Source organism: Pangasianodon hypophthalmus, chromosome 15 (assembly GCF_027358585.1).
Source record: "Pangasianodon hypophthalmus isolate fPanHyp1 chromosome 15, fPanHyp1.pri, whole genome shotgun sequence".
Lineage (NCBI taxonomy): Eukaryota > Metazoa > Chordata > Actinopteri > Siluriformes > Pangasiidae > Pangasianodon > Pangasianodon hypophthalmus.
The window spans coordinates 23213240-23235697 of NC_069724.1; the positions used below are offsets into that span (position 1 = coordinate 23213240).

A 22458-nucleotide genomic window follows, 5' to 3' on the forward strand; every position below is an offset into this window, starting at 1 on the left:
TATTAATTTTTTTTCCACCTCTTGGTCTTTATTACTTTGGATTACACCGATACAATCAGATCTATATACATTAGTATAGGAATAAAAAATAATGCTATCAAGTCTATGAGATTGCTCCTAGCAGAGCTGTTCAAGTTCAAGACAATGACGTAAAACTCAGGTGTAATCTAATTTCAATCACTCAAAGTATTCCACCTTTTCTCAAACATTTCTCATCCACTCTTCATACTCATTTCTCGGGGGTCTTTCCAAGAATGGTGTGTATCCATTCTTTTTTCTCCTGGTGGTCTGTTTCCCAGGGTTTTTTTGGTCTTTCTTTTGATTTTCTTTAACATGGTGGCTGTGATTTGACCTGCATAGACATTTTTTTCTACTGTGCTTTTTTCTTCTTCGTGGCTGCCTTACAATCAGGAGATGGAAATGCAAAAGAGTACCTGTTGCCATAGTAAGTACTGTCCCACTCCAACTCCCCTTTCACCTACATGCTTGTTTGTAGCCTCCTTTCTCCTTGCATGCCCTCATTCGGTTTCTCTCCTCTCAGCACTAACTCCTCCGCTTTATCTTCTCGCTGTTTGGTCTTCGGACTTTGACCTCCTTTCAGTTTTCTTTTGTTCACTGGAATCATCTCAAAGGTCTGCTCCTGTCAGTTTTCACTCTCTCTCTCTCTCTCTCTCTTTCTCTTTCTATATATATATGTATATGTATAACTTTATATCAGATATCCAGATATGCGTTCTGCATTCTATACATTCTATATTCTGATATCTGAAGGAGATAAATACTTGCTTTTTATTTATCCACTTGCTATATTTGGATTTTCTACCTTCTGAATTGCCGGAGTTACATTTTCACATCGTAATGGTTAGCAAAGCTTTGTCAAATTTGTAACGAGATGATTAAACAATTCCTATATATTTAATTCTAAACAAAAATCAAAGCATTGTTATCAAAAACATCAACTTAATGATCAATAAAAGGAACAAGGACAGCATATTTAACTAAACAGCCACATCACACCACCCTGTTGTTGATTATTTTCCTATAACAACATGTCCTGAAGAGTTTTATTCCACTTATACCACTGCAGATTGGCAACAAAATTACAATTTTTTTATTTATTAAAGAACGGCTTGTCATACTTTTTATACTTTTCATGAGTAGTTTAATGTTGTGGAAGTTAGTTCCTGTTATCTCTTACGTTATAGCAGCTATAAACAAATGTATAAACAATTATTCTCTCACTTTCTCTCAGAGTCGTTAAGAAAAAGGCACCTTGTCATGTTACAGAGAAACTGAGTTTCCCTATGGTTGGAAAAAACCACTGACACTGGAGACTCCTTCCATAACTTCATCCTAGTTCAGCGATTATTCTTTATTCTTCGTTCTTCATTCAATAACAACCCGTAATATTTAATATGTTTATTATTAGGTTTCGATTGTGTAGAGCGTCCACCCTGTGAATGAGCTGTAACTATGGAAACGATAATGTATTAGTATGTGTGCATTTATATAAACCTGTGATTTGCAGCTGCACTACTACGTCAGAGTCAGAGCTGCTGTTATGGAAAATTAATCAACACCTTCTGAGCAATCAGAGACTTCATGGGTGCTGTGGTATAAATGGAAACATGAAGTGGCAGTTGTGATCTTCATCTGACTGATTATTGGCACATGACTAAATAGAACCTTATGCGCTTGGTGTTGAGAATGAAATCTGATCGGAGTGAGTTGAGGTTATTCCAGTAGCAAAGCTTCTAGACTCTTCTGCTTCCTGGCCCTCTGTTAGATTAACAAACAACTCCCAAGTGTTTCTGTGCTATATCAAATTGTCTAGCTTCTTTACAACAGGTAATGTATGACCTTCATATTTCTGATCCAGGTACTCGTCTCTCCAGGTACACAGTATTCATTCCTCCTCTATGCCGTGTGCTCTGTTGTAGTAAAAATGCTGCTTTCTTCTGGCTGAGCAGAGTGAGACCTGCGTTTGACGTTGCTGGTTAAGAGTTCTAGCTGTCTTTATAGATGTGTGTTCGGTTGCCAGGTATGATGTTTTATCAGTGAAAATGTCACTTGTTTTGTGACTGTTTGCATTTGAGGTGTAGGAACTTTGGGTTTGATAGCTGTTTACTGTTGCTCATATGCATGACAAGTGCTCCAAAATCCTTAAGTTGGATTGTAAAGGCTGTTTTTTAATTTAATTTTTTTTAAACTAAGCTTTATTATAAAAAGTTTTAGTTTCAGGGTTGGATCATGGAAGAGTGTGGGGGGTATCAGTATATTAAATGTATAGTAACATAGTAAATATATAGCAAACATCTTACAAATTTAAAATATAAAAGTTCTTCTTCTTTGTTATCCTCCACAGTGAAGCATGGTGGTGGTAGCATCAAGCTGAGCATTAGCCTTGCCCTCTAGTTTGCTGCTCTGGCTCGCAGTGCCTCTCTTTACTTGACGTTTGGTGAACAGCTGTGGCTATGCAGTATTCTTTCAGTTTTTTAAAATGATGGATTTAATGTTGTGCTGTAGGATGTTCAATGTTTGCGAAATTAGGGTCGTGTTGGTAGCGGTAGCTCCCCAGTTCCGATTTTGTGCTAGTAGCCAGATGGTTTTGAGTGCATATCCCACATAGAGTTCTCGGTTAAATTCCCTTAGCGTTTAGCATCTCAGTTTTAAGCTTGGATTATAACTGTTTTCAATTGTATGATGAGTTGCTGCTTTTGCCTGAGCTGTTTGTTATACGTTATTGATTCTGTTGGCCAAAAACTAGATCTCGGTTAGATAATAACGGTTATTTTTGGTTTGAAGCAAACCCAGAGCTGAATTTTGTGTGCTGTGTGCTGTATAAGGCTCCTCTTCCTCACAGACCTGTGTTCCATAACGATTATCAGCCTTTTTCTAATACTTTTCCCCTTCTCTCTGCTTTGCCACTTTTCCATCTGTCATCTCTCGCAGAACGGCATCAGGACCAGAGCCCTAAAGACGAAAGCGACGCCGCCACTTTAAGACAGACCCTCCCTGACCTGACCCCCGACGAGCCTTCGGAAGCCGCTGCCACCGTCCTCCCTGCAGAAGACCCCGTCCCTTCTGAGCCAGACCCCGCCCCAGCTCACGTAGACGGGGAGGAGCCTGTTGCCGCTGAAGACGCCACTGGCGACCAGGGCAGCGACGAGTCCCCGAATAAATCCCCTTCGAAAAAGAAGAAAAAATTCCGCACGCCATCGTTTCTAAAGAAAAACAAAAAGAAGTCCGAGACCTAGAGAGGAAACTCCTAGGATAATAAGCCACATGCATTTGCTTCTTTTTCTTGTTTTTTAATTTTTAAAAAAAATCTTTTAGCTAATCTTGTGTTCACCTGTAGCTTGTGAACGTCGCCATTATGTTTTCCGTAATCCTTTTTTTTTTTTTTTTTTCTTTTTTTTTTTTTTTTTTTTTAAAACAGTTAGTCCGGTAAGACGTGTTGTGTGGCTTTATTACGCATGTGTGTCTCAGCCCACGTTTTAGCAGAGATTTATTTTAACTCCCTGCTTTTGTAAGAAAAGAAAATAATAAATTAACAAGCTTAATTAACCACTAGAATGTATTTGGATTGTATCGAAATGTATTCAAGTGTCTTTAAAAAAGGAATGCGTAAAAAAAAAAAAAAAACTGGTTAAATCTGGTTTAAGAAAAGAAAAATTTTAAAAAAAGCAGCACGGTGCTAAAATGTTTATCATACTGATTTGCATTAAATTTGGTCATCTTTATAAGCAGGTGACTGACTAACTGGCTATAGCTGATTGTAATCTACTGCAGTATTGACTCAATCGTTAAACAGAGACGCCACATTCTACGTAACATTTGTATCAGACGGAAAATATCGATGAGGCTCGGCTTAGGGGAACGTAAATGTTTTCGAATAGGAAGAAAAACGCTGAAAACTAGTCTCCATAGTTTCGCTCATCGAAAATCGAAGATGTCTGTAATCGTATAAAAATGTATATACCATGACAAATATTCACACTTTTCTCATTATCATAGTTTAATTTCGTAACTTTCGAGGTTTATATGGTTTCCATTTTTATATTTAATGAGGAAAATCTTCTCTTAAGCTATCGATTTACTAAAATGTCATACACCCCAAACCATCTTTGACTTATTACTTATGACATGACATTCTATTACATTTCTTCAAATTATAGCACAGTGTTTTTTTTTTTTTTTGATCTTCCTTGATCACATCTACATAAAACCATATAAAATTTCAGATGTCCCATGCTGTAATTTCCGCCACACTACAAGATGAATCCTTTTGGCCTTGTAACTATACAGTGAAGTTATATCCATAAATATATATGTAATGACAGAATTCTTGCATTAGCCTAGCTAGATGTAGATGTGCTACTCCAGGAGTTACGGTAATTTCCTGTCCCTCCGTGTCGTGGTTAATTTTAGCTTGGTGCTAAAATAAAATATAAACCAGTAAAAGTCTTGCAGCTGTGCTAGCATAAATGAAATGTTATATCAAGGGAAGGACGATGTTTCGGGATTAAACGTTCTTACTAAGGATTCTAGCAAAGCTTTAGTTCAGAAAACAATACAGCAACACTAACAGGACAAAAACTAAACGCCTGTAACAAAAATGTACGACAAAACAAGGTCTCTTGATATTTTTTTCTTTAAGCAGACACAATTTAGCAAGTGTGACCTTATAGTCGAGAAAATGTAATAATATTCCTGAGGACGTAAAAATATATTTAAAAAAAGGTTGTCTAATAATATGATGGATTAATTATTCAGACTCTTAAGGCAAGACGCTGCAGATGAATAGGATGATTTAAAAAAAAAAATCAAGAATATAAAATCAGTGGTCAGCTTTTATTCATGCAAATGAGGCTTGATTTAAATAAATATATACGTAAACATCTGATCTTAGGATGATGTTGGAATTAAGATGTTTATTTCACTTTGATTCTCAAGAGACTACAATGTCACATGCTATTCTTTAAAAAAAAAGAAAGAAAGAAAAACGTCAGTTAGATAAATCCAATAATAGTCAACATTTTGGGAATTTCCAATGTGCTATTTTTCAGATTAGTGAGAAACACAGATTTTTGGTACTGAATATAGAGAATATTAAAAAAAAATAAACCATGATTTTGAGAAAAACGGATTTAAAATACAATGTGAGTTCATATGTTTCTGCTCCTGTAAGTGTGAGTTATAAAGTTTAAAAAGAAATGGACATGTATCATGAAGCGCGCTGATCAGGGATAAATGACAGGATGATTGTGACAAGTGGGCGGAGCTTAAAGCCTTCTTCAAAGCTGCTAAGTTTCAGATAATATGGTTTGCCTGAAAAACAAAAACAGTGAAATAAACAATTTGCTTGTTGGGTTTTAATGATGTTTATTGCTACAGTTTAAGAGAAGACGTGTTCTAGATGCAGTTTTTATCCAAAAATCTGAAAAACTATCGGCGAAAATTGTTATTTCTACCCGTAGTGTCTTGCCTTAAAGGGATAATTGACCTCCTGATGATAATAAATGAAATGATTTATAATGATTCCAGGAACTTCACTCGTAAATAATGGTACCAAAGTGTACTCTTTGGACTTGTCGCTGGGGTGCTACCATCAGGGAGACATTTCACTATGTATCCTTATACCTTTGAAATAATTTGCAGGGAATAATGGGACCTTAAAGCTTTACTCTTAAAGCTGATTAAAGGTGCAGCTTCCCAGGTAAAAGGTACAGATGGTAGCACTAGAGCGACAAGGAAAAGTACCGAAAGATTTAGTACCTTTGTGTCTCTTGCATCCAGTTATTGCTTGTCATTAACATTTATATATGAAGTGTCAATTTAAAACCTTTTAAACTTCACCAGACTCCTGTTTTTCTTTTTTTTTCTTTTTTTCCCCAAATCCCTTACATAATACAGACACGGATTGCAGTGTAAATACTGGAATAACACTGTGATTATGAGAAGGGATGATGACTCTGTATAAGTTCAGACTGCAATCCACTTCACCACATTTATTATTTCTCCTCGTGAATCCCACACACAGCTGCTGCTTCTCTTGTGTTGCTCTCAGTCGTGTGCTGTATCATAGAAATTTCCTAGAAATCCTTCCATGTGATGTGAAATAGTGCTACCAGAGACTGCTGCACTAATCTGAAGCCACTAACATGCGCCATCGTGCGTCTCTGTCTCTCTCTCTCTCTCTCTAAATCAGATTTGTAGAAAATACAACAACTGGAGATGAACTCTGTGGAATAAATGGCTGGGTTTACGGTTTGTAGAGTTATCCTGTGCTTTAGGAAATTGTGACGTCCATGCTGGATCCAGTCGTGTTCATCGTTCATCCTGTGGAGCTCGGTTTGTGTGTGACGCAAATGATGCACAGAAGTTCCCAGAAGGACTGTGTGCTTTAAACCGCCGTCTCGTTTACCTTCTTCACCACTCTGTCATTTCTGTCCATCACATTACTGAGCTTTTTTTTTTTTTAAACAATGTCCTGTTTCACATTTACTCTCTGATATGTATTTTTTTCTCCCAACAATAAATCCCATCCTCATTTTCATAGCACTGTTTATTATTATTATTATTATTATTATTATTATTATTATTATTATATGATCATGAATAAAGTTTCTTCTTTCAAAACAGATTGTTTGAAGTGGTTTGTTTCGTACAATAGCTTTTCTTTTTCCTCATTCAAGCATTAAATCAGTAAATAAAGTTCTACAGGTTTATACAGCTGACATTTAGTCATCATTATAGGATAAAAATGTAATTAAAAAGCGTTTAAATCTGTCACAGAATAGAAAGTAGAAATAAAATAATGAAAGAGCACTACTACTACTATGGGAGATATTTTGTGCCAAACAAAATTAAAATTAAAATGCAATTCCTGATTTCCGTTTCTTTTACTGTGTGTGTGGGCACGATACAGAGAAGACGATACAGTCTTCTAAAATCAAAGAATTTGACAATAATTCTTCTTGAAAATGAACGAATACTGCAGTGAAAAGAATGTCCACATCGGCAGAATAAAATAATTCTTGCCATGAACTCTATTTGTTGCCTCTCTTCTTTGTTTATGAAAAATAAAATACCAGAAAATTCTAAAATTAAAAACTATAAAATCTAAATTATATAGAGATATAGAAAATATAAATAAAATAACATGATGCATAAAAATGAGTGAAAGGACATTATATTAATAATAATAATAATAATAATAATAATAATAATAATAATAAACAAATTAAAAAGTGTGCATTGAACTGTTTCTTAAAATTGTCTTTTAATATTAATATTTGTATTAATTATATTAATATTATATTATATTTTATTATATATTAATGTATTGAATACCAGGGAGAAAGGAATAACTTTTAATATCTTTTAATGTAAATATAAATATTAATATTATCTATGTATGTCTCATCATACTCATAAAGATTTGACAAATATATCTTGCGCTGTATTTTATAAATATTTCATATTTTTTCCATTATATATAAACATAAATGTAAATTATATACATAAATCATGAGTTATATACAGCATGTACACACTCTTGACGCTTAGCGGCAGCGCATCCTTAATAATTAACCCGACGTATTGCGTCATTACGCAGAAATGCGTGTTGCGCAATCACGTACGGTACGTCAGTCTGCGGCGTAGGATCAGCTGACGACTCTGGGGCTTGTAGAGGGCAAAACTGCTTCAAGCTCAAGCTGAGAATAACAAGCTGTTTTATTATTGAAAAAAAATTCCTGACCCAAGGACAATGTTTCATTAAAGATCTTTAAGGGTAAGTTCCTTCTTAAACGCGTTGAATAAATAAAAATAGAGCAATAATAATGATAATAATGGTGGCGCGTGGACCCGGAAGCTGCGACATTGCATTAATATTGGGGTTCAGGCTACATGTATGTCGCCATGGCTACGAGGAGAACCGCAAAGCAGCTAGTTTTATAAACATATCATATAGTTGTGATGTAATATGTATTAAAATAATACATTCTGAACATGTTTGGTGTGTATATCTATTTGCATTAGAGAGAATGAAGTCAGAAATGGCTAGCTTAGCTTAGCTTAGTGCTGTGTTGTTATTGCACAGTAGCTGTGTGACTCAGTCATCAATACAAAGTGCTAATGATTCACACCTTCACTCCTGACATCATGTCACATGTTAGGCTTTTTAACTGTGGGATCGTGGTGTATTATTTTGTGCATCTCTGTGCAGATCAGGCTGGATGTGTTGCCTTGGAGCAGGTGCAGTAGGTCAGGGTTTGGGATCTCTCACACTGCCTTACACACTGATCTCCAGCAAGCAGGGTTAGGGTTAGGGTTAGTGTGTGTTTAGTGGTGTAATGATACACACATTTTCAGGTTTGATCTGCGTGTTGAGAAATGCACTGAGCTCTAATTCTGTGCTGCACAGATGGACATGGCTGAAAAACCTGCACATTTTATTATGTAATGCACAAGGACTGCAGCATTGTATAACATGTTAGAAGGCTAGAAATATATGACATTCTGTAGGAGATGTTTATCCCAAGCTCTCTGGAGGTGCAGCAGATCAATTCCTGGGCCTTACACACTGATTTCCAGCAAGCAGTGTGGGTTTAGTGGTGTGGGTTTGGTCTGATTGTTGAGTGTTTAAAAATGTATTGTGTGCTGCGAGGATGGATGTGGCTGAAAATGACACCGGGTTTTATTTCCCATCGCACGCTCATACACGCAGATGCTTCTCCTGAAATCAGTGATTTTATTCGGATCAGACGTCGTTACGCTCCGGATCGTAAACAGTTGAGTCTGAAATTGTACTGAGGTTTATTATAGAGATTTAGTCTGACACTTTTTCATATTTTCAGTAAACATTTTCTAGATAGTATTCAGATGCAAACCCACAAACGCTTGATCAGACCTAGTGAAGTGGCGTGTTTGATCATTTTAACACACATCTGAGCATTTTTTCAGTTTGCATGATGGGATTTTTCAGTGTTTTTGCATCATTCCCAAGCCAAACTGCACTCGGCTAAAAAACAGCGACTCGTTTTTAGTAGCGTCGCTGTGCTTGAATGATTCCCACCACAGAAGACATCATGTTAACATCACGTGACTTGAAATGATGACTCCTTACTGATGCCCCATTCTCAATCTCAGGAGGTATGTGTTAGAGGCCGAGGGGTCAGCAGTGGTACAACGGAGCCGACACATTAGATGATGGAGAATGGAATTTTTAAACGCGTTTAACTTTGTATGTGCGACTGTTTTGTGCGACTTGTGCGCTTCGTGATACGCCATTTCTCCAGACTATCCCTCTGCGTAAACGTGTTGTTGTGGCATCAGGAGTCGGCTGTCGCTCTGTGGAGCTTTTATTAGTCGCGTAATACTGACCCTTAACTTCAGAATTAATGCAAAATTGGATGTTAGTGTTTAGATGTCAGACCAGATATCAGACATGTTTCAGATTTAAACCTGATCTGAATGTGGCTGACATGAAAGTGGAATAAAACAAAAACAGATATTGACCTGTTTACATGTGTGCAGCAATATCTGATCCGTGTCAGACGTCCGAGGAAAAAACAAACAACAACAATGATTTCCAGCAAATAGGTTGTTTATTTTAAATATTTCAGGTTTGATTTTTATATTTTATTTTTATTTTTTTTAGATTTTTAAATTTTTATCATTGTGCACATTTTTGTGAAGAGTGATCTTGTTAAACTAATGACGTCTCGATTTTCATTTTCAGTGTGATATTGATATGAGAGGTCTGATTCGACTGATATCAGATACCGATCTGATTTATTTTGCGGAATTTCTGGTGCCAGGTTTTATTCATCAGACCTTCCGATATGATGTGTGATGTGTTTCAGGGTTTCTGATATGATGTGTGATGTGTTTAAGTGCACGGTTTGTTGTTTTTTCTGTTGACGACACACACGTTTGTGACATTACAATGTGCCAAATCCGATCTAAAAGCCTACCGATCCAGAATATTCATCCTGTACGAGCCCTGCAAATGATCCACTTCTATAAACGTAAATATTTTTGATACTCTTTCTGTCTTGTCTATCTGTCTACTCTATCTCCTCTATCTAGTCTATCTATCTTTCTTGGCACACAGACGCTTGTTAGCAGGAAATATATGCGTGAGTTTGGATTCATTTGTGAGAGTGCTGCTCAGTAAGTGATGAATCGGACTGCCGTCCTGCAGGCGCTCGCAATCACACGTCTGCTTTATTTCTCCGTTCAGCAGGGTGGAGGTACAGACTGGTGCTCTGTGCAGCTGCTCCTGATTCCACCTCACATCTTACAGCCAGTGCAGGTTTTAGCTTGTGTTTACGATAAACGTCAGCTGCAGTGAAGCAGCTAGCAGGAAAATCCAGCTGTGAAATCCAGCTGTGAAATCCAGCTGTGAAATCCAGCTGTGAAGTCCAGCTGTGAAGTCCAGCCGTGAAGTCCAGCTGTGAAATCCACTGATTCATCTCACACTTTTAGAAAATATTCCAAAGTGGAAGTGATAGAAGGAAGTAAACACAGAGCACGACACCACAAAGTGGAAAAAACCTTTCTTTCTTTCCCGCTTGACTGCCATGCCTCTTTCTTTTTTTCTTTCTTTCTTTTTTCCTCCCTTCACTGTCATGCTTATTTATTTATTTGTTTCTTTCTTTCTTTCTTACTTGTTGCTTTTTTTGTCCTTTTCATTATCATTCTTCTCTCTTTCACTCTCTCTCTTTGTCCCCCCCTCCTTTTTTCTTTCTCTCTCTCTCTCTCTCTCCCTCTCAAGCACAGCATGATTAAAGTCCTTCTCTTTCTGAACTGGGCCAGATGGCGTGTAGAAGCGCTCTGCTGTGTGTTTAAAGGAAGCAGAAACAGTGTTGAGTGTGTGTTCAGGGGTCAGTTAAGTGCTTTTTAAAGTGAAGAGTCTTCAGTGTGTGTTTGAGGAAGAGCGAGAGACTCGGCTCTTCATTCTGCCTCCAGTCTGTGTAATCTCAACTTATAATAATTCTCCCCTCGACTGTCTTTCTTTCTTTCTTTCTTTCTTTCTTTCTCCCCTTGACTGGCATGCGTCTTTCTTTCTTTGCAATTTAAAAAGTATAAGTTTTGTCATATCACCAAACACTAATTATAGATCTTAATGCACGTCCTGTAAATTCTCCTGTTGTTCTGTGTGCTGGTCTCACACACAGACACACACACACACACACACACACACACATGTAGTCTCGTTACAGTTCTGAACACTGAGTCCAGGTTTAAACCCCTGACTGTTCATCAAGGTCACATGAGGGTCATTAGGAGTGGACTGTTGTAGAGCAACAGCCCAGTGCCAATCAGTTCAGCTAACTTGACTTTGATTCAATCTCCACAACTAAACGTCCTGTTCACACACTGCTCTGTGTGTGTGTGTGTGTGTGTGTGTGTGTGTGTGTGTGTGTGTGTGTGTGTGTGTGCGCGCGTGTGTGTGATCATGATCATTGATTAGTTAGAAAGCTACGGATAGATCTGTTCCTGCTCGTCCATTCAGTATCCTGTTGGTCTGTTCTCGTGACGGATTCATGTTTTTTTTAGTTCAGGAGAAAAGAAACGGTTAAAATAAGTTGGAATGGAGAATTCTAAAGTCAGGATGAAGCTGGTTCCGTTAGTGAGGATTAAAACCGTGTTTCGGAAACTCCATGAGAAGTTTTCCATGAAACGGCATAAGCTTGTAAGGTACTGATTTTCCTCCTTTATGTATTTCTCTCAGGGATTCTGGTTAAATAGGAAATGTAAGCAAAGAATTCTTCATCTCAGATTAGCCAGGGAAAATGTTATCATCTTAAATGCTGATTGTTTGGAAATATAATAACATTTTAATGATTATTTATTTATGCATGAAATTGTTCTATATTTAAAAGTTATGTGACTTCAGTGCTTGAGAAGGAACTTAAATATGTGAATAAAAAGCAAAAAAATACATATTTAAATGTGTAACTGCTTAAGATTAAACCTATTTAAACACCAGAAACGTTATTGCTTGCATGATCGTTATTGCGTGATGTAGTAAAAAGGTTCAGAAACAACGAATTTCTTTTGTCATATGTTTTTTATGGTTATGGATCAATTTCCGAATAAAAAAAATGACCGCAATGTGTCCCAAAAGTCAGACGTGTAAGCACTTTGGAGTCAGTGTCTCTCTTTCTGAATCCTGAATTGAACTGTGATGGGCAGCTAATGTTTAGTGTTTGGTTATAAACTATGTAGTGAGTGTATATATGGTTAATAGTAAGATGTGTGTTGGAGGTTTGAATAAAACAAAATGGATTCCTCTTTGCAGGTGAGTTCAAGATGGCGGCCTCTTACGGGAAGTCCAGTCAAATCGAGTTAAATATCAGCAATGAGAAAAGTCAGGAAATAAATAAAAGGGAATCAGAAACACTAATATTTATACCAAAATGGTAGCGACTCCTGAAGAAAGCAGCACAATCTTCATCTTATTTCATTTTCTGCTATCTCTATTTAGTAACCTACGCTCTCCGTTCACTAACCTGCTCTCAGATTCCTGTTCTTGTCTTCAGCTTTAGTAGTTCATCTGCCTCAAGGTTTGACGTGTTGAGATGCTTTTCTGCTCAGCACGGTTGTAAAGAGTGCTTCTTTGAGTTACCGTAGCCTTCCTGTCAGCTCAGACCAGTCCAGTGTAAACTCTAGAGATGAGCAGTTTCTGAAATCCTCAGAGTCAAAGTCTGTGAGATCACTTTTTTCCCCTCGTTCTTATGTTTGATGTTAATATTAACTGAAGCTCCTGACCTGTATGTGCACGATTTTATGCATTGTGCTGCTGCCACATGATTGGCTGATTGGATAATTCCATGACTGAGCAAGTGAGTGTGTTGCTTTGTTTTCACTTTGGCATATTTGTGCATCTTAACACATTATGACCTGCATTTTGGAGCTCTCTTCCTGAATGCATCCCTGGATCGCTGCAGAATGAAACGATAATAAAGAGTGATGTGTTAATATTGGCGAGGCAGCAGGGGCTGCTGGGAGAATTGACGTCCGCGCCACTGTTCATGCCTGGGTGCTTTCGCTGCACCGGTTAGCGACTGTGTGAATGATTTGGCTGATCTATTTTTGCTCTTCAGCCTAATGAAATTCAGTGGCTTTTAGCGGATGGACGTGTGGATGGATGCCAGTGAGGAAATTAATGATTGCCTCCACACTCATTTCTCTCTCTGTCTCTCTTTATTTCTCTCTAATATGGACTGCTTTTAAATCTAGACAGATGCTCTGTACTGAGTATGCGCCGTCGGATCGACCCCGTCTTGCGGAATTTGTTGAGGCAAATCCAGGAAGCAGATGTAAATGAAACAATTTATTGAAAATAGGAAGAACAATGTAACAGTGTTTTTAAAACAGCATCTTTTAGGAAACCTTTAAAAGAGCAATTACCATTTTTTCTCGATTCTGATTGGTCAGAAGGTAGTTTATATATTAATGCACTTGTTCTAATACATTATCATTTCTATAGTAGGTTAGTATTTTTAATAATTGTTTATGGTGATGTTTTCTTCGAGGAGATGTTTTTGGAAGGAGTCTCCAGTGTCAGCGCTTTGGAACAGTGGGTAAGGTTTCAGGAAAATCTTTAGAACAGAGGAGTTTATGCTTTTTGGTTTCTTGCAAACGTGACAAGCTGTTCTTTTTTCTTTGCTTATTAACTTCAAGAGAAAAATAACAGGAACTGACTCATTTTATGGACTAAACTACGTTAAATATAGCTATAAACGCATAAAAAGTATGATGTGTTGTTCTTTAATAAATGAAAAAATATTATGAAATTTGCTGTGGTAACAGAGGAATAAAACGCTCCATGACATGCTGTTATTGGGAAATAATCAACCTTAAATAAAACAATACAACAGCATTGTGTTACATTTACAAGCTTTTGCGTTTCAACGCTGCATGACTTTATTCTCTTTTTGTCTTTTATTCTCTATCTCACAGTTTGCAAGAGAACATGTCAGGAAACAGTCTGGTATTACCCATAGTGCTGTGGGGCCGCCATGCTCCCACCCACTGCATCTCCAGCCTGCTGGTGATGGACGACCTGGCCACCATCATCAGCGGCTGCCATGACGGTCAGATCTGCATCTGGGACATGACCCCTGACCTTGAGGTGAGAGGTCGCACTGGCTCTTCTCTCTCTCTCTCTCTCTCTCTCTCTCTCATGCTGTGGCGTATATAAAATCATCATTTCTCCTGTAGGTGTTTGCTTTGCAGCTCATAATGTTATTTCGGCTGTGCAGATTAACCCGCGCGCTCTGCTGTTTGGACACAGCACCTCCGTCACCTGTCTGTCCAAGGCTAGTGCGAGCAGTGAGAAACAGTACATGGTCAGCGCCTCAGAGAGCGGGTAGGTGCACAGTACACTCCAACATGGAGGCTGTTAAACACGGAAAGTAATTAAATATAACGTGTGTGTGTGTGTACTGTGGCTTGAACACTGTACCTGCAAAAAAGTATGACCATGCAAGACAACGGCAATGTGAAAAATGACTCTGGTTCAGCAGATGCACCCAGAGTATAAATAGTGTAACGCTTCAGGACGTGTGATTTTATTTTTTTGTCTGTGTGTGTATTTCTGTCTGTAGAGAGATGTGTCTGTGGGATGTGAGTGATGGTCGCTGTATTGAGTTCACTAAGCTGGCCTGTGCTCACACGGGTATACAGGTAACATATCAACTACACACCCATTCAATGCTAATCTTATTATGCTAAACTACACTACCACAGAGTTCAATATACTACAGCACACTACTTCCCTATATTACAGTGCATCTGACTCACTATACTACGGTTTGATACTTGAGAGGTCGCTTCACTACCTCTGAGCTCACTATACTACACAACCTCTAAACTCACGATACTATAACAGATTACCTCTGAGTTCTCTGTACTACACTACAATGCTTCCTGGCTATACCTCTAAGCTCAAAATCTCTGTACCGCACTACAGTACCTCTAAGCTCACTTTACTACACTACACCACACTACCCCTGAGGTCACTGTACTACACCACACTACCCCTGAGGTCACTGTACTACACCACACTACCCCTGAGGTCACTGTACTACACCACACTACCCCTGAGGTCACTATACTACACCACACTACCCCTGAGGTCACTGTACTACACCACACTCCCCCTGAGGTCACTGTACTACACCACACTCCCCCTGAGGTCGCTGTACTACACCACACCACCCCTGAGGTCACTGTACTACACTACAATGCTTCCTGGCTATACCTCTAAGCTCAAAATCTCTGTACCGCACTACAGTACCTCTAAGCTCACTTTACTACACTACACCACACTACCCCTGAGGTCACTGTACTACACCACACTACCCCTGAGGTCACTGTACTACACCACACTACCCCTGAGGTCACTGTACTACACCACACTACCCCTGAGGTCACTATACTACACCACACTACCCCTGAGGTCACTGTACTACACTACAATGCTTCCTGGCTATACCTCTAAGCTCAAAATCTCTGTACCGCACTACAGTACCTCTAAGCTCACTTTACTACACTACACCACACTACCCCTGAGGTCACTGTACTACACCACACTACCCCTGAGGTCACTGTACTACACCACACTACCCCTGAGGTCACTGTACTACACCACACTACCCCTGAGGTCACTATACTACACCACACTACCCCTGAGGTCACTATACTACACCACACTACCCCTGAGGTCACTATACTACACCACACTACCCCTGAGGTCACTATACTACACCACACTACCCCTGAGGTCACTGTACTACACCACACTACCCCTGAGGTCACTTTACTACACCACACTACCCCTGAGGTCACTGTACTACACCACACTACCCCTGAGGTCACTGTACTACACCACACTACCCCTGAGGTCACTGTACTACACCACACTACCCCTGAGGTCGCTGTACTACACCACACTACCCCTGAGGTCACAGTACTACACCACACTACCCCTGAGGTCGCTGTACTACACCACACTACCCCTGAGGTCGCTGTACTACACCACACTACCCCTGAGGTCGCTGTACTACACCACACTACCCCTGAGGTCGCTGTACTACACCACACCACCCCTGAGGTCACTGTACTACACCACACTACCCCTGAGGTCACTGTACTACACCACACTACCCCTGAGGTCACAGTACTACACCACACTACCCCTGAGGTCACTGTACTACACCACACTACCCCTGAGGTCACAGTACTACACCACACTACCTTGGAGGTCACAGTACTACACCACACTACCCCTGAGGTCACTATACTACACCACACTACCCCTGAGGTCACAGTACTACACCACACTACCCCTGAGGTCACTGTACTACACCACACTACCCCTGAGGTCACTGTACTACACCACACTACCTTGGAGGTCACAGTACTACAGTATACTGCTTCTGACCTCCCTATGACGCACAACTCTATTTCTAAGCATACCATACTACACTACTATTACTTCAACTATACTGTACTACAAGGCCATTACTCACTATACTGAAGTGTACTACTTCTGAGCTCACTATAATATACTGTGCTATTGCATTGCAGCTCACTATACTGAGCTCACTATACTGCACTGCACCACTTCTATACTCACTATATTACACTACACTAGTTTTGAGCTTACTGTATCTACTATGCTGCCACTGAGGTCACTATACTACACTACAATTACACTACACTACACTACACTACTATACTACAATTATTATTGTAATAGCTAGTTAAAAGATGTTTTTACCCCCAACCAAAGAGCTCATCAGTGTTTATCAGTATCAGAAATACAGGAACAAATCTTTTGATGACCACTTGTTATCAACATATTTTATAACGTCATTAAGGTCTTATCCCCCTTTCTTTTTCTCCACCTTTCTTTCTCTATCTGTTTTCCCATCTGTTGTCCTTTGCACAGTTTTATCAGTTCACCATTGGGACCCAGCGTGAGGGTCGTCTCCTGTGTCATGGTCACTACCCAGAGATCCTCGTGGTGGACGCCACAAGTCTGGAGGTCCTTTACTCTCTGGTGTCCAAAATATCTCCTGACTGGATCAGCTCCATGAGCATCATCCGCTCCCATCGCACCCAGGGTACGGGCTGTTGGGCTCACATACACTGCTTCAACACTCTTCTGATTGTGGCTTGGGTCGTCTGGTTGTTAGAAAAGTGTGTGTGTGTGTGTGTGTTGCAGAAGACACAGTGGTAGCAGTCTCTGTGACTGGAATTCTGAAAGTGTGGATCATCACAGCAGAAGTGAGCCGAATGCAGGTATACGCTCTGACCCAGCACACACTTGCTGTCTCATGACCCAGTACATGCACACGTACTTGTCCACAAGTCCTCAAGTTTCCCACATATCTTAATTGTGTGTGTTTTGTCAGGATCTGGACCCTGTGTTTGAGGAGGAGTCCAAGCCGATCTACTGCCAGAGTTGTCAGAGTATTTCATTCTGCACCTTCACACAGCTGTCTCTGCTCGTCGTCTGCTCCAAATACTGGAGGGTCAGTAACAGTGTGTGGCCTAAACTGTAGTACACTTAGCCAAACTATGGTACAGCTATTTGCTAGTGTTTTGATGGTGTGTGTGTTGTAGGTGTTTGACGCAGGAGATTTCTCGCTCCTTTGCTCCGTGCCCAGTGAGAATGAGCAGGCATGGACAGGAGGAGAGTTCATCGCTGCTGATAAAGTTATAGTCTGGACCGAAGACGGCTGCAGCTACATCTACAAACTTCCGGCCAGGTAACTGAACTGGAGGTGTGCACTGGGACTGGGGTCCTGTGAGACCTAACAGAGAAGTCACAGGAGGTGGAGGTTAGAGCACGCAGGCAGATATAAAGCTCGCAGGACAAAAAAAGGCAACATTTATTAACATGTGAGCGCATTATCGGTGTGTGTGATGCGTTCATTCATCACGTCCATTCATTCGTTCATGCTTTGTAGCTGCTTTATCCTGGTTAGCATCTCTGCGGTTGAAGTTAATTATTTGTTTTTAATTTGGGTCGTGAACTAAGTGTTTTAAAAAATGTCACAAGCGGGTACTAAAGAGTAGAGTAACTGTGAGAGCATCGTATTGACAGACAGGTCACACACGCACACATGCATGTTGTTCATCTTTAAACTTACTAAAGTACCTGCATAACCTATATATAAAGCTGTAACATTAATAAAAAGAAAAGAAATAAAGCTGTGTATGTGTGTGTGTGTGTGTGTGTGTGTGTGTGTGTGTGTGTGTGCGTGTGTGCGTGCGCTTTAGCTGTCTTCCAGCCAGTGAGCACTTCCGCAGTGATGTAGGGAAAACTGCAGAAGGTTCCATCCCTCCTCTGGTGTACAGCATCGCGGACCGTGCAGACAAACAGGTCAGACACACACACACACACACACACACATACACACACAAAATCATGTGTAGCATAGGAGGATTAAGTTTAAAGAGAAATTCAGCTTGGTGGATGAGTTCAGGTACATGAATATTAAACTTTTTCCAGCCTAAAATGTTTTGTGTTATTTGTTGTATTTTTGTGGTTTATTTAATTATATATATTTTGTTGTAGTTTACAGTGTGTCTCTGTGCTTTATGTTGTGTGCATTACAGCATTATGTATTATATGCTTATGATTTCGTGTTTGTGTGTTGTGGCCCGACCGCTCCCCTTCCTCCGGCTCCCCCCGCAGCTGGAGGAGGAGTGCAAGGGGCAGTGTGTTATCGTGTGTATCCCTGACAGCGCATCCGGTCCGGAGCTCTACACTCCTGATCTGCTGTACCTCCAGCGGCCTATAGAGGCACCAGTAAGAACCTCAGACAGCTGGACGCAGGCGCACCGCCTCACCCGGGCACTAGGGGTCGCTCTCTCTCTCTCTCTCTCTGTGTGTGTGTGTGTGTGTGTGTGTGTGTGTGTGTGTGTGTGTGAGAGAGAGAGAGAGAAAGAGAGAGAAAGAGATTCCATGGGCATCCACTTATGCATTCACCTGCTGAAGGGGTTAAAAAAGTGTCATGGTACTTGATTTTTGACCTTGCTATAGCTTCTGTGCAGCAACTGCAGCCTGAATTGACGTTCTGATTTGGTCTTGCTATTTCCGGTGAAAAACTAGGCGAGAAGTCGTCACACTTACCTTCCACTAAATCAGAACACACCTGGGAGACAGGTGTTGTGGTTTCCTTCAGCGGCGAATATTATTGGATGTTCTGAGAGCTCCCCGTGGTGCGCCTGCCTCCGCTTCGCTGTCTGATAGCCAGTTTCCTTCGCTCACACTGATTCGCCCGGTCTCATGCTCCTCCCACTAGAACTGACCAATCACTGAGTCCCTTCATCTGTCTTCACCTGGTGAAGATGCATGCAAAGTCCCCAAGCTTGTTTAGAGGATCACAGCTAGAAAGCTACCATGCTAGGCAGTTAGTCCTATTAAATAAAGAATTTACCTGATGAAAAATTAAAACTTAGGTAATTTACAGATGATGCTAGAACCTCTTTGTTCTGAAGATGTACGTTGTGTGAACATAACTGTATTTTCTGGACTATGTGATACTGTAAAGCCACATTTGTGTCAATATTATAATTTTTATTACACGTAAACACAAACATTAAATCTGATACATGAAGTGAAAGCGCTGGTGTTCCCGAACGGGCACCTGAATACTCATTTTTTTTTAAAAATCCCCCTTACGAAGAATAATTTTTACATTTAGTTAAACATACATTGGGTATGTTTATTGTGGCAGTTCTAAACATATCCAGTAGATCATGATAGCGCAAATAAACTGAAATCAGGCATGGATATAAAATGGCTGTGAGTTATGTCTGCAGCTACTTTTATTTAATCATCACGCAAATAAAAAGTTGATAACCTGCGTTTAAACAAATGTGTGCAGATTTTAGTTAAACACAGCAGTAAACACTGAAATAACAGAGTAATGTTGTTCAGGACGGCTGATTCTCATATCAGGAACCTCTTTTTTGGAGGTTCATAAGACCACAGTCTCAGCCTCAGAAGCTCCGCCCATGGGATACAGAGCATGTGATATCTTTTTGTACACTTTTCTGGCCACAAGCTTCAGAATCCGATTGGTTCTCCCGCTTCCTTGCGATAGATTCCAACAGAAAAACAAACTTTTGATCTCAGCATCACACTGAATAGTCTCTCTTAAAGGTTATTAAAGAGATTTGAGGTTGTGTGCAGCAGTTAGCGGTGAGTGAACATTTTTTGATGGTCTATGAAAAGATCTGTAGTTGGTCGTCTGCCATGTCAGTTAAATATAGTCTTTCTGTGAAAGTGGGCGGTTCTTAGGTACACTTATTGATGAGGTCTGGTTTGCGAGACTAATAAGATCGAAGTGTGGTCGGCCGTCCAAATCATTTCTGATTTTTTGAGCACCTTGTGTGGAATTTCGAAAACTTCTGAATGCAAACAGAAATCAGCAAATTCTAGCTAAAATTCTAGCTAAAGTGGGACTTCTGCAGCAAAACAAAATCAGTTTTGTTACTGTAAGCACATAGAATTTAGGAGACGGCACGTCTTATTTTCTGGAGTGGCTTATAGTCTGGAAAACACAGTAAACACACATTTATCGAATTAACACACAAAAATGGCTAGTTGTCAATCGATGTATTGGGGATGGAGATGGGCACTGATATACCTCAAGTGTCACTTCCTTGTTTGCTTTTTGTTTTGTTGTTTGGTTTTATATATAGCACTATAACGTTATTGGAGGTGTGTGTGTGTGTGTGTGTGTGTGTGTTTGTTCATTCAGCACCAGATATAAACTCATTGGTGGAACTTTGCACTGTACTCAAGGCCACACAGAATGCCTTGAGGATCCTCCATGATACAATCTGATATGATGTAGCAGAAGCTTTCGCTCTCATATCCAGACACGTCATACACAAACACGCGCTAAGTAAGGAATAAAACACGAGCGGGCATGCTGTTCTAGAAAAATAATCAATGACACGAAATGGAGTTACTGTTACCACCACACAGTTGATTATTTTCCTATAACAGCACGTCAGGAAGTGTTTGATTCCTCTTATACCACAGCAGTTTGCCAATAATTACGACTTTTTATGAATTAAAGAACGACACGTCACACTTTATCCGTTTATAGGTACATTTAAAGTTAGTTTTGGTTATCACATGTTATAGCAGCTATAAACAGTCATTCCCACACCAGTCTCTCTCTTTTCTCTCTCTCTCGAAGTTAGTAGACAAAAAATTGCAGCTTGTCATGTTACCAAGAAACCTGAACGCTTTGTTGTGGCTGGTGCAAAGCCGTTACACTGGAGACTCCTTCCAAAAATGTTAAATATGCATCTTCTTAGAGAAAACTTCACCATATCACTGCTTTTTTGTTGTTAAATAGTAACCTGTTTTTTAATCTGTTTATTATCTGGCTGAGCGTCTGTCGTACAAGCCGCTGTGTAAGTTGTTACTATAGAAATGATAACATTAAAACAAGCGCATTTATATATACCTGCTGCTGTAGAAAATTAATCAACGCCTTCTGACCAATCAGAATCAAGAATCCATCAGTGCTGTGGTATAAACTGTAATAAAGTGCACCGACATCACACTGTTTAGAAAAGTGAAATGTATAACAGTATGTGAGCGAGACTAAACATTGAGATAATTTCCTTTTATTGATCAATATGGGTGTGTGTTAGCTGACAGGACTGTGACAGGAAGTTAATTTAAAAAATGCATCCAAATCCCTCTACAGTTCCCATAGTAACCAACACACCTGTAACACCATCCAGATCAAATGGCTGATGCTTATTTTATCACAATATTAAAAAAAAAACAACAAACCCTCACTAACAGAGTCACTGGCCATGTGCGAACCTGCATGAGCTGAAAATGCTTTGAAGACCCGTGTGTTTATAACTCTGTTATAACCTCTTATACCACAAATGATGGGAATCAGGACTTAGACTCCGCTGCTCCACTTCCTTCCCCACACACTCTCCCCAGGTTTCCTTCTGGACGTGTGATGTATGTAGTGTGGCTTGCATTCAACAAAGAGAGTGCTGCTTGCTGTGCTGTGGAATAAAAATCTTTCATTTGATTGGGAACTTAAGTGTGTGTGTGTGTGTGTGTGTGTGTTACAGTTACTGATCTGTCCTCCAGTGACGAGGTTCTTTTACGGACGCAGAGAGCCATTCCATAAGCTCTTGGTTCAGGGCGACTCGGCGGGCAGACTGACCCTGTGGAGCATCCCGGATACTTCACCGCTGCAGCCGCTGTCTTCAGCCGCAGGTACGCAAACCTCCACACCTCCACTGAGCTCTACACAAATCTACTTGCCTCTACACACCTCCACCTCCCTTTACACACCTCCACTCAACTCTGCACACCTCCACTTACCTCTGCACATCTCCACCTACCTTTACACACCTCCACTTACCTCT

The 22458-nt window shown here is 40.0% G+C and overlaps 2 protein-coding genes across 16 annotated transcripts in view; both read left to right on the forward strand.

The window, feature by feature from the left end:
* add1 (adducin 1 (alpha)) overlaps positions 1-6646 on the forward strand; it is a 41550-nt gene extending 34904 nt beyond the window's left edge. For 7 of the 13 annotated variants that reach the window (XM_053240156.1, XM_034311054.2, XM_034311055.2 and 4 more), the window contains one exon: positions 2953-6646. In XM_053240156.1, coding sequence (XP_053096131.1) covers positions 2953-3257 — 305 coding nt within the window. In that variant the 3' untranslated portion in view covers positions 3258-6646. Of the gene's footprint in view, positions 1-411; positions 447-2952 lie in introns of those variants that run through there. The other 6 variants (XM_053240158.1, XM_026928867.3, XM_053240161.1 and 3 more) reach the window with 2 other exon arrangements.
* Positions 6647-7636: 990 nt separating this feature from the next.
* The window catches only part of LOC113535522 (WD repeat-containing protein 7), a 126962-nt gene continuing 112140 nt past the window's right edge, over positions 7637-22458 (forward strand). Inside the window, exons 1-11 of one of the 3 annotated variants that reach the window (XM_026928854.3) lie at positions 7637-7798; positions 13981-14152; positions 14283-14389; positions 14628-14706; positions 16976-17150; positions 17252-17328; positions 17442-17561; positions 17653-17798; positions 18313-18415; positions 18731-18844; positions 22159-22306. In XM_026928854.3, the coding sequence (XP_026784655.1) occupies positions 13994-14152; positions 14283-14389; positions 14628-14706; positions 16976-17150; positions 17252-17328; positions 17442-17561; positions 17653-17798; positions 18313-18415; positions 18731-18844; positions 22159-22306 (1228 nt within the window). In that variant the 5' untranslated portion in view covers positions 7637-7798; positions 13981-13993. The remainder of the gene's footprint in view (positions 7799-13980; positions 14153-14282; positions 14390-14627; positions 14707-16975; positions 17151-17251; positions 17329-17441; positions 17562-17652; positions 17799-18312; positions 18416-18730; positions 18845-22158; positions 22307-22458) is intronic. The other 2 variants (XM_026928856.3, XM_026928857.3) reach the window with 2 other exon arrangements.